This window comes from Heterocephalus glaber, unplaced genomic scaffold (genome assembly GCF_053883595.1).
Source record: "Heterocephalus glaber isolate CG9 unplaced genomic scaffold, H.glaber_assembly_v1.0 deba00001429, whole genome shotgun sequence".
NCBI lineage: Eukaryota > Metazoa > Chordata > Mammalia > Rodentia > Bathyergidae > Heterocephalus > Heterocephalus glaber.
The window spans coordinates 10490915-10508990 of record NW_028258294.1 but is presented as its reverse complement, the minus strand read 5'-3'; the positions used below and the strand labels follow the sequence as shown (position 1 = coordinate 10508990).

The window sequence follows — 18076 nt, the reverse complement described above, 5'->3', positions numbered from 1 at the left end:
CATTATAACTGATATGTATGGAGTTATCATTGTTATGACTTTTTCATTTTGTTGGATTCTCCCCCTTTGCTTTTAATTTCTTGTTGTGCCTGGTGGATTCATTCTGCTGGGCTTCCTGGGGTTGTGATCCTCATTGTCTTTTCCTAGGATATTGTCTAAAATATTTTGGAGTGCTGGTTTGGTATTCATGAAGTTCCTAATGTACTCTTTGTCATGAAAGTATCTTTTTTTCTCCATCAATTTTGAAAGATAGTTTTGCAGCTTACATCAATCTGGGTTGGAGGTTATTTTCCTTTTCGGCTTGCAATACTTCACTCCAAGCTCTTCTTGCCTTGAGGGTTTGCATTGAGAAGTCTGCTGCGATTCTGATGGGCTTTCCTTTGTATGTGATTTGTTTCTTTTCTCTAACTGCTTGTAGAACTTTGTTCTTCTGTTGAGTTTCTGGAATCTTAACAATTATATGCCTATGTGTACATTTTTTTTTATCAAGGCTAGTTGGAGTCCTATATGCCTCACTTATCTGTATGTCAAGTTCTTTTCCCCTGCTTGCGAAGTTTTTTGCCATTACTTCTGTAATCAGTTTTTTTTATGTCATCTGCACTCTCTCCTCTTTCTTCATTGACTCCAATCAGTCTTCTTTGCATCGTCTAGCAGCTGCTGGATTGATTTGTCATGGTCCCTTATAATTTTAAAGCAATTTTTCTTTTTCTGGTCACTAATTGCAATCTTATCTTCTATATCTGAAATTCTGGCCTCACATTGGCTCATTCTGCCGCATAGACTTTGAATGGAGTTTTTAATCTCCTGGAAATCTGTTTGCATTTGTTTTATGGATTCCATTTGTTTCCTATGTTGGGATCCATCATGTTCCTCAGCTCCTCTATTTTTTTTATCTGTATCTTCTCTAGATTTATTAATCATGTCTTGTACTATGGGCACAATCTCTGCTGTTCTGTGAGAAATTATTTCTGATTTCATTTTTTTCCAGATCCTCTTTTGTTGCCAGTTCAGGGAGGCCAGATGGTTGAGTATCAGAGTGTTCCATCTCATTTCCCTTTGGGGTTGCTGTAGGTGATCTGGAAGTCTGGTTCTGAGGCAGCGAGGGGGTGATGCTGGCGCCCACACTGCTCACCTCCTCTATGCTACGAGTGGGAGTAGGTTGGCCTTGAAGCTTCCTACTCTCCCCTGGGAGCTGTGGCATGTTGACCCGGAAGCCTCTGCACTGGGAGTTGTAGCACGTCGACCTGGAAGCCTCCTCTGCACTGGGAGTTGTGATTTTTTTTTTTGGTACCAGGGATCAAACTCATGACCTTGTGCCTGCAAGACAGGTTCACCACTACTGGGCTAAATCCCTGGCCCTGTTGATTCTTGATATTATTTCCTGTGTTGTTGGAGTTCTGTTCAGGAAGTCTTTGCCTGAGCCTATGGCTTCAGTTGTTTCCCTTATGCTATCTTCCAGCAGCATAAAATTTGTTTTTATATCTAAGCATTTGACCCACTTTCGTTTGATTTTAATACAGGGTGAGAGATAGGGGTGTAGTTTCAATCATCTACACATGGATAACCAGTTTTCTCAGCTCCTTTGTTAAAGAGGCTATTTTTTTCTCAAATAAATGTTTTTGGCCCCTTTGTCAAAGATCAGATGGTTGAAGGTGCATAGGGTTGTTTGTGTGTCTTCTGTTCTACTACACTGGTCTACATTTGTATTTTTAGGCCAACACCATGCTGTTTAAATACTGTAAATTTGTAGTATTACTTGAAATCTGGTATTGTTCTACTTTCCATTTTGATTTTTGGCTCAGGATTCACAATATTAACCCCTAGACACAGCCTTGATGCTCCTCAACAGACACATGGATAAAAAATATAAGGGTTTTTTTTTTACACAATGGCCTATTATTCAACCACAAAGAATTAAATCATGACATTTGCAGGAAAATGAATGGAACTTGAAACTATAATGATGTTAAGTGAAATAACTCAGACATAGAAATTAAATAGTTTATCTTATATGAGAAAACTAAAATATAAATAAGTAAAATAAAATAAAGGATAGACAGTCAGAAACAAAAAGACTTTTTGGAGATAGGAAAAGGGATCAGAGGAAGGGGAGAGGTTGGAAAGTAGGTAAAGAGATAAAAAAGTCAATATATGTTATATAAATGTACCAACTCCCCAAAATGAACATAACTATTATGTATCACAAGCATACACTAATAAAATAATTAAAATTTAAAGAAAGGGTAAGCTTAGATAACAAGAGGCAAGTGAAGACATTAAGCAGGAACACAGCATGACAACAAGGAGGAAGATGTGCACATGAATTTATCTTAGAAACACTGAGCACTCGTTGGCATTTTTCACAAAATAGGTAACTTGACAACTGATGTTTAAGGACCTTTCTTGCAGCAGCAGTATGCAAATTTTATAGTAGTTAGGAAAAGGAGAGAGCAAAGATGACAGAAGAGGAGACTATTAGATCATAAAGGGTGGTACAATAGGAAAAAGGGATTTGTGTGGGAAAAAATACATAAGACTTGATGAGATTAGATACCCTCCTGGGGTCTCAGGGAGAAGAGTCTCAATCATGGAGGGGGGGCAGAGACAATAGCAGTACTGGTGACACCACCACACCATACCAGCTTCTCTTGGGGAGGTACAACAACTCTCTCCCCACTCACTCTTTATATTTAGCATGGAGCTTAAACCCCAGAAATACCAGCCTCTGCTTGAGCAAAAGCTCCACCACTCTTGAGTACAACCATATCAATGTAGCTCTGCTCTCCCTGGGATAAGAGGCCAAGTCCTGGCCTGTAATACACTCCTGCGAGCTTGTATGCACACATTCCCTCTCAGTCATTCAACAAACATTAATCATGTCAAGCCCAGCTCTCAGTACTAGGCATGCAGACTAAAGAGACAAAGACCCTGCTTTGAAGAAGATCTCTCCGGAAGAGAGAGTTATGGGAACACAGATTATGTTCTGCAGCATCTAATCTAAAGTGGAAGATAGGTCAGGGGATGTGTCCTAGAGGAAGCAATGCCTAAATGTGCTCCCCCAAAACAAAGACCTCTCACTTAAGTAAAGAAGAGGGAAAAAGCTGGTGCAGTGGGCATCTCATCTGGTAATGCAATACCCATACTCCTTTGGTCTAAGACCATACCTTCCCCATCCTCATCCTGTGTACTTTAGATAGGCCTCCAACTCCACTCTAGTGATGGAGCAGGTGCCCCAGCTTAATCTTTGAGCACACCATATCCCTCTACTATATTGTTTTGAGGGTAGGACTTATGATCCTGATCTGGCCAGTTAGTGCCATCATTCCCTACCTCTGGACCACAGTTACCTCTGGATTAGAGTGGTTAAGGGATAGCCACAGAGGAAATCCAGGGGCCCATGAAGGATCTTCTTACTGTGCAGTTGGGGATGTGGGTCCAAGGGTAGCCCAAGTACAGAGACTGCCTGAATGCTGTTTATTTTTCTAATTGCTTAAGTTTTGCTATTTATTTCTTCCTTCCAACCAATTCTAATTACCTCTCTCATCAAGATGATTCCCCTTCCTTTTTCTTTTTCTTATTTCTTATTCTTTTTATTCTATTTTATTCACTTTTAAGATTTCAAGAACTCATTTAATTCATTCAAAAAACTGCCAAATACCTTAAGGTATTGTCTACCATTTCTCCTTTCTATTCTTCTGTGTCCCTGACACCTTTTCAGTTCTTTTTTCCTCTCTGTCAATTTTTTCCAACTAAAATTTATCCCAGCCTTCCCTAAAGAATATGATTCCGTGTCTTTAACATGGCCCACTCTGGGCTAGAATGAACAATTCTTGCAGTTTTGTTTATTCCAGGTACACAATGAGTGTTCAAATAATTTCAGGATAGGAAGACCAGTTGGATCTAGATGATGCTAAAAGATCTGCTCTATGGCATGTAAGCCTGGGGGGTTATGAGGTGACTTGAGTCTCCCAGGTTCCTCCAGAGTGCTCTCCACCAATTCTTCCTTCCACCTCACCTCTTTCAGTATAAGATACAAATGATCTCCTTTTCTTCCTTTCTCTCATCTCTGAGTCAGAATTCTAAGCAGATGCTCTGGTTCAGGTACTTCTCTTATCTCAGGTCCCAGCCTCAGACATTAACAGGTAGAGCTCTAAATCAGACCTTGCCACATTTCCATTCCGTCCAAATACAAAACCAGGAACAATGCTTCTTTTGAGGCAGATATATTCCCTGAACCAAAATATATAAGGTCTATACCCACATGTGACTGTGTTCCTACAACTAGCCAAGTTCTTAAAAACATATGACGACTCTGGATAGAGACAAGTGGAGGGCACTGCCTTGTAATAGGCTCTGTCTGCTCCCATCAGCACACATGCATCCCATGACAGCTCTCCCAGCAGATCCCACATGTATCTCCTCTGTTTCAGTCCTGGGGTGAGCTTGACTCTGTTGACTTCCTACCATACAGACTGAGGACTTATTACATGTAAGGTTCCAGGCTAGATGTTCTGGATACAAAAATGAACACAATACAGTCCCTGAATAAATATGTTTCTGATCAATAGAAAGATATTGATACACAAAAAGACTGGTAAAAAATTATACAAAGAAACTGATAATTGCACAGAGACTGCTAAGAATTGTGAGAACAGAACAAAATGTTCTAGGAATTTAGGAGAGATGATAGACAGTACATGTAGAAGGAACATCTCAAGTAAGCAGTCAAAATGAGGGGGTTAGTGATCAGTTTAGCAGCTTTGCAGGGCCAGAAAACTTGATGGGAGCGAAACTGTGGAGAAACTTGAGTGCTGGTTTAAAGAATTTAGATATACAAGGGCTTATCAAAAATATGGTAAATATTAATTTTTAAAAATTGATTACAGTAAGATACATTACCATTACTCAGCCTCAAAATACTCCCCCTTGCTTCAAACACACTTATCCCATCATCCCTGTCACTTTCTGAAGAAGTTCCAGGTGCCCTCATTTATGAGGGTCTTTATGAAGTATGATAAAAACATACAGTGAATGCTACTGACCATGCCATCCTATAAAAACATAGGCTCATAAACAGACTGTGGTGTGTTCTCATCCACCTTATTCAATAGATCCAGCTCTGTGTGATGTCTGGCTCTTTTCCAAAGTCAAAATGATAAAGAAAGGTAAACATTTAATTTGAATAGATACAGCACATTGAGGCAGCCACAATAGTGGGGCCAAAGACACTAGCAATTAAATCTGCCATTAAAAGTCTCAAGGATTCCTGAGCAAGGAAATTTAACCAGATCTGGGTTTCAGGAAGACTATTTTGGCAGGATCCCCATCTAACTTCTCTTCATCACACCTGCCCACATGAATTTTTCCCACTTATTTTCTGCCCACTGGATCAAGTCCCTTCCTCATTTGCTTCTGAATACTGAGTCCTACAACTGTACACCTGACCAAAACTCTGTTTTGGAAGCCTGATTTGGAAAATTTTATTCCTTGGCATCTGATTCAGCTGAGCCTCCCAATCCCCCAAAGCCTAGGTGTGGCATCTGTTTGCCTGGTCTGATCTGGATTTTTCTTTCATTTTGGGGGTGGAGGCAATAGCAAATTTCATGATCTCCCTTTACTTTAATGTTATCAATTCCCAATTCCTCTCCTTTTTTTTCTGTGTCCTACCCAAGCAGAGATATTTCTTTGTGGCTAACACCTGATAGCCTCAAACCTATAGTCTGATTGCTGTGGTTTTAACTAATGGATTTTCATCAGCTTCATTAAGATTGGGAAAGCACCACAGATTAAAAAGCTAAGGAGATATTTTCTGGGCTTCATCTTCATTTCCTCGAAAAGATTATCAAATGTTAGTACCCCAGCACTCAGATACAAGCATCTAAGCTTCCTACAAAGCTCCTCAGAAGACTGAATTATGAATCCTTTGCCTACCCAGCACACTCTTCAGGATGATGAAGCTAGAGTTCAATGTGTTGAATACCCTGGAATCCATCTTTCCATGGAGCAGAAGATAGTAAAACTCCTAGAAGAATCATTTAGGCAGATGTTGGAGATGCCACCTTAGTTAAGCTCGGGAGAAGGACCCAGAGGTTCAAATCAAAATAATAGAAGTCCTCTTTGGAGCAGTAAGCTCAAACTTTCCTTTCTGACCTCATTTCCTTTTTCTTTGTCCCAACTTTCAGGTGATCATATTTCTTAAGTCTTCTGGGAATATATGTCCTTTCAGCACCAAGAGTTTACAATTCTTTTTCCTGGGCATTAGCTGTCTTCCTCATTCTTCACTTGCCAAGCATGCTTCAAGGGCAAATCAAATTATTTCTCTTCCTTGTCTTTACATGCACAGTGCTCTGCTCATAAACTTGTAGTGATGTGTTTAGATATATACATTTCTGGTTTGTGAGCTCATCGAAGACAAAACTGCTTCAAATGTCTTTTTTATTCGTAATGCTTAGCTTAACTTCCTTTCCCCTAATGCCTAATTTCCTATTCCAATTTTCCTGAGTGAGTTGTTATTTAATGCCTTTGGAATCTAAGGCAAACATAAACCCACACAAATTTGATTCCAGATTGGCAAGTTAAATCTGGGATTGTTTTGCAAACCATATTTACAGAAAAGTATAGGTTGCCCTGCCTGACTTTGAATATCCTCAAGGCCTAGGATGGCAAATAGGATTTATCTTATGTACCAAACCTAGCTGATTGGTAGTGACTATTCAGAAAAGGAGTCAGATGAGAAGAATGCATGATCCACATGGTGTCATCTGTGGAGGTGGGGCTCTGAGCACACTGGACACATAGTTGCTCTTCTTGCTCTACACAGGCAATGATACTCCAGGATCTCTGGGTGTGGCCCTCTACAGCTGGGTGACAGAATACCTCACTACTGGCAATTTGGAGTTATTTTCTCATAGGAGAAATAGCTGGAGAATAATTCACCCATGTTCATTTAGTAGTCCTTTTTGCAACCAAGTTACACAAGGCATTTATCCAGTGATACCTGGCTCCAGTGTAGTTTGTGGTCAACAGAAAATATCTAGTGAATATCTCAGAAATCCAACATGTGACCTTATGAGCTCCAGTTTGCTGGGCTTGTCTTCCAAAGACTGTTTGCTTCTTTCCAGGGACCTGCTGTCAAGTAGTGTTTACAGCCTCCTTGCCTCTTTTTTTTTTTTTTTTTAGAGAGGACGATGTTAAGATATCTTTATTCACATACAATCTTGTACAAAGAAAATCCTAAGTGATTCACAGAAAAACTATTGTAGCTAATAAATAAGGGCTGCAAAGTTGGATACAAGACCAATACAGAAAAATCAATTATATTTCCTATGCTAGTAATTAATCCCTCTTTTGTAATTTATAATCCGAAGCTACAGCACAGAAAAATTAAAGAGAAAATTTCTTTAAAAGAGCATACTAAGGTTTTAAAGTCAAGCCAAAAAAGAATTATTGTTCTCTTTCTACCCTATTAAGTCATTCAATCCACCCCAGATCACCTGGCATAATTATATACCAGGTCATATACCAGGTCAAACTCACCGGAAACAAAGCTCCTTTAACAAAGTTGGCCTTTGCCTTAGAGGCTGGAAAATCTTCAGGAGCCCTCCACTAAGCCAAATGAAAGTGTGTAACTGGGTCTCACTTCTAAAAGGCACTGGAACATCACTGGGGAGCTAGGGGCATCACCGGAGGGAAGTTATAAAATTCACTGGAAATGACTTTAAAGGCAGAGAAAATTGCACCTTCTAGAACTTCTCCAGGGTATTGTATGAGTTTAGGAAGAAGTCTTTGATTAGCTGCTTGAGATGGGATTTGGGAGGTAAGGAGGGACAACCCCAAAGTAGTGCTGCAGTAATAGCAGAGGGTAATGAAAATCTCTTCCAAGGAAGACTGGTCCAATGGACTTCAAGTGGGCTCCTTTCCCTGCAGTCAAAGGGAGATTGAGAGCTACCACCATCAGGTCACCTCCTCCTCTCCTCAGCACTCTTCCAAGTAAGAGTTGAACAAGTATTTTTGTAGATATCAGATGAATGAGACCTGTACTATTTTCTTCCCAGACCACCAGGTTATTAACCAGCCCGGGGCACTTACCATGTGTCAACCCTGCCTTACTCTTGATGTGAAGTCAGAAAGGGAGGTTCCTGGGAGGAAGGAAGAAGCCATGGTTTCAGGCCTGTTATGGAGGAGCCCAGGAAGCCTACCAGAGAAGGGCAGGTACCCTAGGAATCATAGTGCCAGACCTCCCAGAGGCAGCAAAGCTCTCCCCACTCCTAACTTCCTGGGTTCAGCTTGCAATCTGGATAATGGGACCAACAAGACAGGAATCCCATTTAAAGCATCAGAGAATAATTGTGATAGCAAAAATCTGAAAAGATTTTGTCCTTTAGTTGGTGACTGGATAAATACATGATGGCATATTCATCATGCATGTAGGCACTGGTCTGGCATGATCACAAAGATACTAATGAAAAAAAGCAAATTGCAGAGTATCACATAAAGTATGATCCATTTGTAGGTTTCTAAACAATATAAACATATGTATGTGCAAATAAAATCCCTCAAAAGTGGGCAGGGAAGCCATAAAAGGGTCACTGGGCCACAGGACTAGGGGAACAGACTGGAGTAAGGAGGGATGAGTTTACTCTCATTCATCCTTTTCATCCTGTGGGGGTGTTTATTCTGTATCTATTACTCACTCATAAATAAAGAGAAGAAAAAGAAAGCTCACGTTTATTTAGAGAATAAGACCCAGGCTGTTTAGCCACCAAGGTGCCAACATTCTCTTGTATAACTTCTAACCTCCCAAAGTAAAACTGCTACCACAAAGCAGGAGGTTGGGATTCATTCTCCTTCTCTGCCAAAGGATTGGCCTTCTCAGCAGGGACCACAAAGCCTGCTCACTGAGTTGGCAAGAAGAAAATCCCTGCTCAGCCTCTAGCTTGCCAAGTCCCCTCTCTCGGGCATTGGACTGAGGTCTTGGACCCATCTGTATATCTTAGGTCCTATTGGTCAAGCCTGTATGTATCTGCTAGAGCTAGACTTATTCTACTCTATGAAGCAGAGGCCTACATTTCTCTACACAAGAGAAAGGGATAAAGGGTTTGGAGGCCTTAAACAGAGGCTATTGCATTTGTCAGCCTTGCTTGCATCTTAGTATTGTCATGTAACATATTTAAGCCAATGAGATATAAGCAGAATTCACTCAATGATACTTCTCTGGATGTAGCTGGCACAGATCCTTTTTTTCCTATGTTCTTCCCCTTATTCATACCTGGAATGAAGATATGACGACTAGCATTTCAGCAGCCATTCTGAGATAATAAGGAAGGATCAAGAAGATCAAATGGAAGTTACTGATGGCATAGAAATCTGGGACCCAGATGGTTACCAACCTATGAATCTCTTTTGTGTAAGAAAAAAAAGTAATATATTGAAACCACTGATTTTTAGGCTTTCATTAACTAGCAGATGAATATAACTCCAGATTAAATAGGCTGTCAGAAGGAGGAGGTGAAGAAGAAGGAAAAAGCAGAGAAGGAAATGAGTCATCGATAAGCTGCCTGATTAGTGCTAGAGCAGGCCGAGTCACCTTAGCTTTATAGCTGACACTGGGTCACCCAGTAAAGTGGTGACGGAGGATTAGATTTGTAATCTCTGGTGTGCTCTTTGCGCTCAGACTGATGGATACACACATGAAGTGCATCTGAGCATGTACGTTTACACCCTCACAGACCTACTGCTGCTTTTAATCTTCTAAAAGGTTCTGACCTCACCCATGCCTAGGACTTTTCTCCATCACCTCCAGGATGACTTGTCTGGTAAAGCCACCCAAACAAGAGTGAAATGGAGCATCACAGGGAGGAGAAATGCTTGCTTACTTCCCACAGCACTTATTACATATGCTGCATATTTTAGCATTGAATTATATGATGACTTGTTTTGCACATTCTTGGAGATGTCTCAATCTTATTCAAATAAGATTTGTCTCACCCAAATAGGCAAGAGTCAACCCAAGACAGAACTAGGTTTTCTAAAGCAGTTGTTCAACTATGTATCACTTACATCAGAATCAGCAAAGATATCTGCCACATTTTTTGGTTCCTGGTCAGTTGAATCTGACTTTATTGTGGTAAGGCCTGGAGTCTATATTTTTTCTAAGTTCATCAAATGATTCTTGTGGTATAAGAGTTTCCCAGGATTTCCTGTTCTGATTCTTCTTTCTTCCCTGAATAAGGGCAATGCCAACATCCTACATTTGCAGTTAGTTGGAGCCATGGGTTCCCAGAAGGTAGGCTGAGAGTGAAAGTGTTACTTCTGGGTCAGGGCATTTTATTGTCACTACAAGACTTTCTCCATGGCAGTAAAAACTTAAAAACCTCCAGTTAAGGACTGAGGAAGTTTCCCCAAGGTCAAAGAAGCCAGAATTTTTGAGTGTTCAGGGCAGACATTTGCCTTGCAGTTGCCTGGTCTTCTGTGAACTTGATTGGGTGAGAAATAAACCTTTGTGAAGTTAAGACCCTGAGATTGGCAGGCTGTGTGTTACTCCCACATATTCTGGCCTACACTAACACAGTTCTGGTGTGTATCCATGTTTGGAAATGAGACATAAAATTATAAACTGGGGTCATGATATATTAATCTCAGTCCTGCACTCAAGAGATTCACCATCTGGTTGGGAAGTGAAAACATAAGCACTGGAAAATAAAGAGCAATTTGATAGGTTAAGTGCTAAGCACATCTTATAGAGCCTGATTGTCTGGTGGAGGTGTGGATGTAGGGTAAAGATGAGCTGCAAAGTAAGGCCAGCAAAAAGGTGTGGTCAGAGCAAATGTCTGAGATCATTGTAGTTACAATAAGGACAAGCAACGTTGTCTGGGCTTGAGAAAAGAGGTTGCTCACTGGGGAGAAAATAGGATCAGATTTAGACAAATGCCACCTGGCAAAAAGGGTGGAGATGAAGATTACACACTATAACTCAGCATAGCAATGCCTTCACTAATTAGACTAATAATCTTTCAAGCTGTTCAGGTGAAATGCTGCTATTCAATTCTTTCATTCTAATTCCCCTGGCACCACCATGAACCCAATCTTAGGGTCCTTCCTTCCAAAATTTCATTTCCACTGAAGCGTCTCAGAATACATACAACCTGTGATAAAAACACATCCACTTAGTGAAAGGAAAAGATAATGTGCTTGAATCCTAATTCTTCAACTTGCTGGTTGTGAGATCTTAGAAAATGACTCATCTCTGAACTCTAGTTTCCTTACCTGTAAACCAGTGACCATGATAGGGCCCTTATGAGAGGACTACATGAGAAGAAGCAAGGAGCACCCCACACACCTGAGAGAGTGGCAGTTAATCATCAGCAGCAATGATTACTTCTGCTAAAGCTTTATTAGAAAGGAAGGACTTGAGGTCTCTTTCCCACAGAGCTCCCACTCTCCAGGGCTCCTTGAGATAGGAAAGCTACCATTTTTTAAAAATGAAAATGGAGGCAGAGATTGGAGTGATGTGGCCACAAGCCAAGGAATACTGGAAGCCACCAAAAACTGCAAGAGGCAATGAATGGTTTCTCCTTCAGAGCCTACAGAAAGAGAGTTTGGTCCTGCCAACACCTACATTTTAGACTGCTGGCCTCCAAAACTGGGAGAGTAAATTGCTACTCTTTTAAGCTACCTAGTTTGTAGCAATATGGTACAGCAACCACCGGAAACTAATATGTCCTCAAGGCAAATATTATCATTATCTCCTCTTTACAGATGAGAAAACTGAGGCTAAGAGAGACTCAATTACTTGCCCAGTAAATGAATTTGTTGATTGAAGCCAGAGCCCCACACTTCACCAGTAAGTTGGGTTGCTTTGGTGTCTCTGTTAAACCACCACTGGATTACATTTAGCTGTGAAAACCCTCCCCATTCTTCCTGGTCCCCTTGACCAGGGACAGAAGATCAGTCAACACTCTGCATGGCATATAAAATTTTTAAAACAATGCTTGCTGCATAGTAAGGACTCTGCAACACTGTTATTATATTGTCTGTGGATTCTCCAGATCTCACCAACAGGCCATGGGGCCCTGCTATATGATGATAAGAAAAGAAAAGGACTAAGAGTGTTTGTAACTGATGGGAATCAGGGTGAATGGAGGAATGAGAAGGGGAAAGAACGGTAAGCTGCCCTCCAATATTCATGCTCCCCTTTTTTCTTAGTAACAGAATTGAAGCCTATATTTTTTTCAAGGAGGAAAGTACATAGTTAAAGGGCTGTATTTTCCAAGTCTTCTTTGCAGTTAGCTATTGCATGTCTAATGAGATGTGGATGGAATTGTTTGGGTAGGGTTTCTATGACAGCCCTTTAAAGGGTTGATACAACAGGTATGTGCCACTTCCACCTTTTCCATTTTCTTCCTTCCTGGCACATAGACATGATGGCTGAAGTGTCAAAAGCCATTTTATGACCATGAATATTCCTGAGGAAGAAAAACACATGCTAAAGATGATTGGGTCAGAAATAGAGAAAAGGTTCTAAGACTTCATGATACCATCTACTCATCTGCCTTGGACAACCTACCTCTGAACCTTTTCAAGCAAATACATAATCCTAATTTGTTTAAGTTGCTATATTCAAACTTTTTCTAGCAACTAGCTAGAACATACCATAGCAGCTCCAAGAGATCAGGCCCACACATGGCTTCTGATGTTGACAAGATGAAAGTTGAGATTTGAAAGACATCATTTGTCTAAGACCAAGTACTCATGAGATGATATCCTTCCCTTTATTCCAAGATTACAAAAACCTCCCTCAATACCCATCTGCTTTTCCTTAGTTGATGCTATATTCAGATAGATATTTGGGTTCTCTCCCTCACACCTATTGTAGGGCCTTCCCTAGGGGTACTCACACTCTTTCCATCAATTAGGTGGGTGTGGTGTTATGATTAGATAAATCCTTTCTACCAGACCCTCCAAAGTTGGAGTCTGGGCAGTGATCAGCCTCATTCGTGTCCAAGGGCTGGTCTGCCCATGAGAAAGCATCCATAAAAAACCGTGCATGTCGCTGGGAAGAAAATTCCTGCATGTATGTTGGTTGCCTAATGTGGTCTATGGTGAAAACTGTGGCTTTAACTGAGGTGACCCCACTCAGATAACATTAAAGGCCAGGCTTTACTACAAAAGCACAGTCACAACTTAATTAAGTATTTATGAGCCTAAGCAGGACTGGCATGAATGGATAAAGATGCTACCATCAGCCCCAGGCAAATCAAAGGAGTCCAGTGTCCCCATTCAAGTATGTAAGGATGAACAGTATGTTTAATTGAAGAAAATATTTCTAAACAGAATATAACACCTAAATCTTGTACTTACAGTCTTATATTTTTGAACTCTAAGATCAAGCAAAGATGCTAAACTGTAAAGTTAAATCACACCATCTGTCTGGTACAGGGTCTTGATGAAATGATTTTAATTTATATCTCTTTTCATCCTTATGCATTAGGATTTATTAGGCTGCATTAGGATTTATTAGGCTTTTACTACTGCCAAAGTTTTGATTTCCAAATGTTTTTATATCACTGAAGCTTTCATATCCACCCTCTTATTCTTTAAAATTATGCAAATTTCTTTTACTCAAAGATGATTCATTTTTGCTTTAATGATTCCAAATCCTTTGCCTTTGCTCTATTCTCCATCAGGTACTGTCACTGATAAAGTTCTGTGTAAAGAAAGGGAATTACTAAACATATCTGAACCTTTTTTCCCTATCATCACTGCTTGTATGCCAGTTGTAGGGACATCTGATGTATATTAAATAGAAAGTAATGCAGAGAGAAGATAATTGCAGCTTTCTAATGTATAATAAGGACCTTGTCATGATAGGGAGCAAAAAGATCCAGAAAACCCAGAGTGGTGTCAAAAAGCTTCATGGATAAAGTAAGAATTGGACACTGTTCCTTTTTTTTTTTTTTGGTACTGGGAATCAAACTCAGGACCTTCTGATCTCAAGGAAGGCAGCGGAACCACTGAGCTAAATCCCAGGCCTGTGGACACTGTTTTCTTGTTTGTTTGTTTGTTTTGTGGTACCGAGGATAGAACTCAGGACTTTGCACTTGCTAGGCAGGTGCAGCGCCACTGAGCTACATCCCCGGTCCCCAATTTTTTAATCTAATTTATTCTTTCTTTTTTTTTTTTGGTACCAGGGATTGAACTCAGAACCTTCCTCTTGGGAGGCAGGCGAGGTGCTACTGAGCTAAATCCCCAACCCTTGGCCATTGTTCTTTTTGTTTTGTTTTGTTTTGGTACTGGGGATTGAACTCAGGTCCTTGCACTTGCACAGCAGGTGGCGAAACCACTGAGCTAAATCCCTGGCCCTATTGTTCTTTAAGGACAAGGAGAAGGAAAGAGTTTAAGAAAAAAATATAGAATAATTCAAAAATTGTCACTTCTCCCCACTATTAACCCTGGGCCTTTACAACTTTAATTCCTAGGATGAACATTTGCAAATAATTTTTCTCCTTTTGTTAATCATTACAAAAACCTTTCTAGAAGTAGGAAATCAGATAAGATTTTTTTTATTCAGTTTCAAAAATTTTATCTGAGTCTTTGAAATTATACTTCTCAAGTTACTTTAGGACTTATATTTCAACTACCTCTTAATACAATTTAAAGAAACATATTTGGAGAAATAATGTGACATGTTCACGATCACACAGCAAGATGGGGCAGAGTAAAAACTAGAAGTAAGATCTCCTATTTCGGGCTCTTTCCACTCATGGTGGACTGAGTACCTGGCTCTTTGAGTCTTCCGTATGTCAGATATTTGTCTGAATCTGAATATACAAAACAGCAAGCTGTCAGAATGAATTCTGCTCATGTTGAGGCTGAGGCATGATTCAGTCATCCAGGATGGTTTCTTCCTGCTACTAGAGAAATGTGGAGCACAGAGTACACATGCTGAAACCCACAGAGGCCCTTGATCATGACATCTTCACATGTCTCTGGCATGTGTATTCTGTGGTCTCAAAGGCAGGTAAGCAGCCTATCTATACAACTATACCTCCTGAGGATTTGCTTTAAGCCACTTAGCACCACCACTAGAACCTCCCTGACATAATTGCTGTTAAAAGCCAACGTGCACTGCATGTTCACCTGGCTCCCCTTTCAAGTACCAGCAGTCAGCCTTATACAAACACCATCCCTCTGTTCCCCAGAAGGAAACATCTGGGGACTCTGACATTTTAGGGGTGACATAATAGCCTGCCAGCTACTCCCAAGAATAGGGATACACTCATATGGAACCGTGCCATTTGTTCAACCACCTCACTTTAATTCAAAGGAACTGTTTTCGGCATAACTTTTTCTTTTTCTCCATTAAGAATTTTCATACATTTTATTATACTTTTTTCAAAGCATTATCTTCTAGCTGAAAGAATCAACAGAAAGTCCTTTGCTTCTTCCTGTACCCAGTTTTATGAAAACAATATTCTAGTATCTGAGTACTTAAGGTACTTTGGGACTTTGAGTAAAGACAAGTAGCAAGTTTGGTCACAGACCATTAGAAATCACTTTCAACATCTCTTTGGGAAGAGTGACATGTGAGACTAAATGTGTCTTTGTTAAGAATTGGGATGTTCTAAAAAGTTCTTACTACAAGATCCCTGGGTTCCCTCAAAGCCAGGTTCAATTCACTAGGAAATAAACACTTTTATCAACAAACAGGTTGCATGGCACGAAAAAATATGGGCCATGTGAGTTTGGTGTAGCCATTTACTCAGTAATCTCTGGCAAGCATTTAATCTCAGAGCCTCAGTTCCTGCCTTATAAAATGGGAATTGTAACATCTATAAGTAGTAATGGATTAAAAGTTCCTAGTGGAATTCCTGGGTCAGAATAAACACCCACAAATAGCTATACTGATGAGAATTTTAGAGAAAGGTAGAATTTCTGTGTTTTTTATTCAATTACAGTAACATTCAAGTTGCAAACTTTCACAGATTTGAAAGGACCTTGCATTTTGGTTATTTTATGCTTTACACTGTATATTTGTCTCAAAAGTGTATAAAATTCAGTTCATCAGACTTACAAATAAATCCGACTTACTAACATTCTCCCAAAATAGAACTCTTTCATAAGTTGGAGACTTACTGTATATGGAAAGGAAGCCCAATATCACATTTAGGTTGAAGACCATTCACTACATGTGATGTACCCATTTTGAACACTCTTACATCCTATAGCTGCTCATACTCACCATTTTCTAGTGCTCCTTCTCTGAGGCAGCAGAGCTCTATTTCTAAAGGTGATAACATGCAGTTACAAGATCTTTCTAGTCCCACATCCCTTGCACAGTAAAGACCACTGCCACCAAATGGTCAGCAGATGCGGAGTTAAAGGCAATAAAAACTTTCTCTGGAAATAACCTTACAGACATTAAATTTCCCAGTATAGAGCTCAAGGAAAAATCCTTGACAGGACTTTTGGCTGGCTTTTTTCAGCCTGGTTAGCAGAAGCGTGACTGTTCTCTAGTAAACAAAACATGACTGTGCCATCATTGTGTTGTTAGAAAAACTGGAAGCCATGTACCTGAGCCAATTGGATCTTAGGTCCTTCTTGGAGTCAGTGGACCTGGCTCTCAAAGATGTATTGACAGTCCCTACGCCATTTCTAAATTTTAGCAACTAACCTTATCTTTAGTAAAATGTAGATGTTAAGTGTAATGGGCTCTGCCTGTTAGGAAAGAAGCATGCAATTCAATTCAGCAGTGTTGCTAAATCATCTCAGATGCTCTGACAATTACAAAGTTGAAAATACATGTGATCATTTCTGGAGCCAGGAGATATTTAAGGCACTGGGCCCTGAAGGGCAAGGGAAGCAACAGCTATTTTCTACAAAATTTAAAAATCAGGAGTATAGAATACTCTAGAACCATCTTACCACATTATGTCATAGGCTCTGAGATAGGATATTACCCTTGAAGTAAATGAATCAAAGCCAGAATAGACCTCTCACGAGAAAAGACCATTTCTAAGTAGACTGAAGGAAAGTCTTAAAATATCAGCCACAACTATTATAATTTCTCCATATTTTGAATATTTCAAAACATAATTGCATATAGCCTAGTTATCTCCAATTATGTTTCTTTCTAAAAAGAAAAAGGAAAACACTGTGTTTTAACAGCTTTTGCCATTATATTTTTTAAACAGAGTCCATAACCCCCTGTAAGTTGCTAGTGAAAATTGTCCTTTTATAGAATAAGCTATTATTCAAGATACCTGGTTGTATATACGTCTCTTCAAAGACAGTTAATAAAATATGGTAACTCAACAAATATGTGGAGTTAAGAATTTGTTACAACTTACAAATCCATTCATGCTAGGGTTCTTCAAGCAAAAACAAAACCCTTCTCTTAGTCTCAATCAGTTCATTCCCATTATAACCAAGCACTCAAGAATATAGCCTTCCCCATGCAGAGTCAAAAAGAAACCAAACCTGGGAGTCTGAGGACCCCAAGTTCACTCACTTGTCTTCTGCGAAACTTTTTCCAGTAATAATATTCTTCCCCTGGGGTACATAGTTCCAGTATTCTTCTACAATCCCAAGGTAGTATGTTCTGGTAACTGCACCAACCAGCCCAGGTAGACCTAGGAATGTGAAAAGGATGCAGCCAGTTAGCTGCTTCTGAGGCATTTGTGGATGTAACTAGGGCAGGCAGCCTGCACAGGACACAACCTTGTCGGTTCCTCCCCCTCACTCCAAGCTAGTTATAAATAAGGACTAGACAAGGCTTAGCTCCTCCTCCTTAGGTGCCTCAGGGTTGGGACAAAAGCTGACAACTTGTGTAAGCAGAACTAGCTTGATGGGAGAGTTCCTATGATAACAAACTTTTTGCTAGCTTTCTAAGAGATGTTTAAGGCCTATTCCTTTACTAAATAGGCCTGTTTTTGTAAATTTTGGTACTCTGACACGAATCATTCATCTTTCTCAAGAATGGTGGTGTAACAACTTGAACTGATGAGTCTCCCTCCACTTCATTTTTTTCTCCAATCCTATTATAGAACCATATTATAATCAGAAAAGTGGGCTGGCT

General features: G+C 40.0%; 1 protein-coding gene across 2 annotated transcripts in view; it reads right to left on the bottom strand.

The window, feature by feature from the left end:
- The window catches only part of Hephl1 (hephaestin like 1), a 70169-nt gene extending 52442 nt beyond the window's left edge, over positions 1–17727 (bottom strand). For both annotated transcript variants that reach the window (XR_015451619.1, XM_004838044.3), the window contains exon 1: positions 17510–17727. Coding sequence is in view for 1 of the 2 variants with exons in the window: in XM_004838044.3 (XP_004838101.1) it covers positions 17510–17676 (167 nt within the window). In the remaining variant the exon portion in view is untranslated. The remainder of the gene's footprint in view (positions 1–17509) is intronic.
- Positions 17728–18076: the final 349 nt, after the last annotated feature.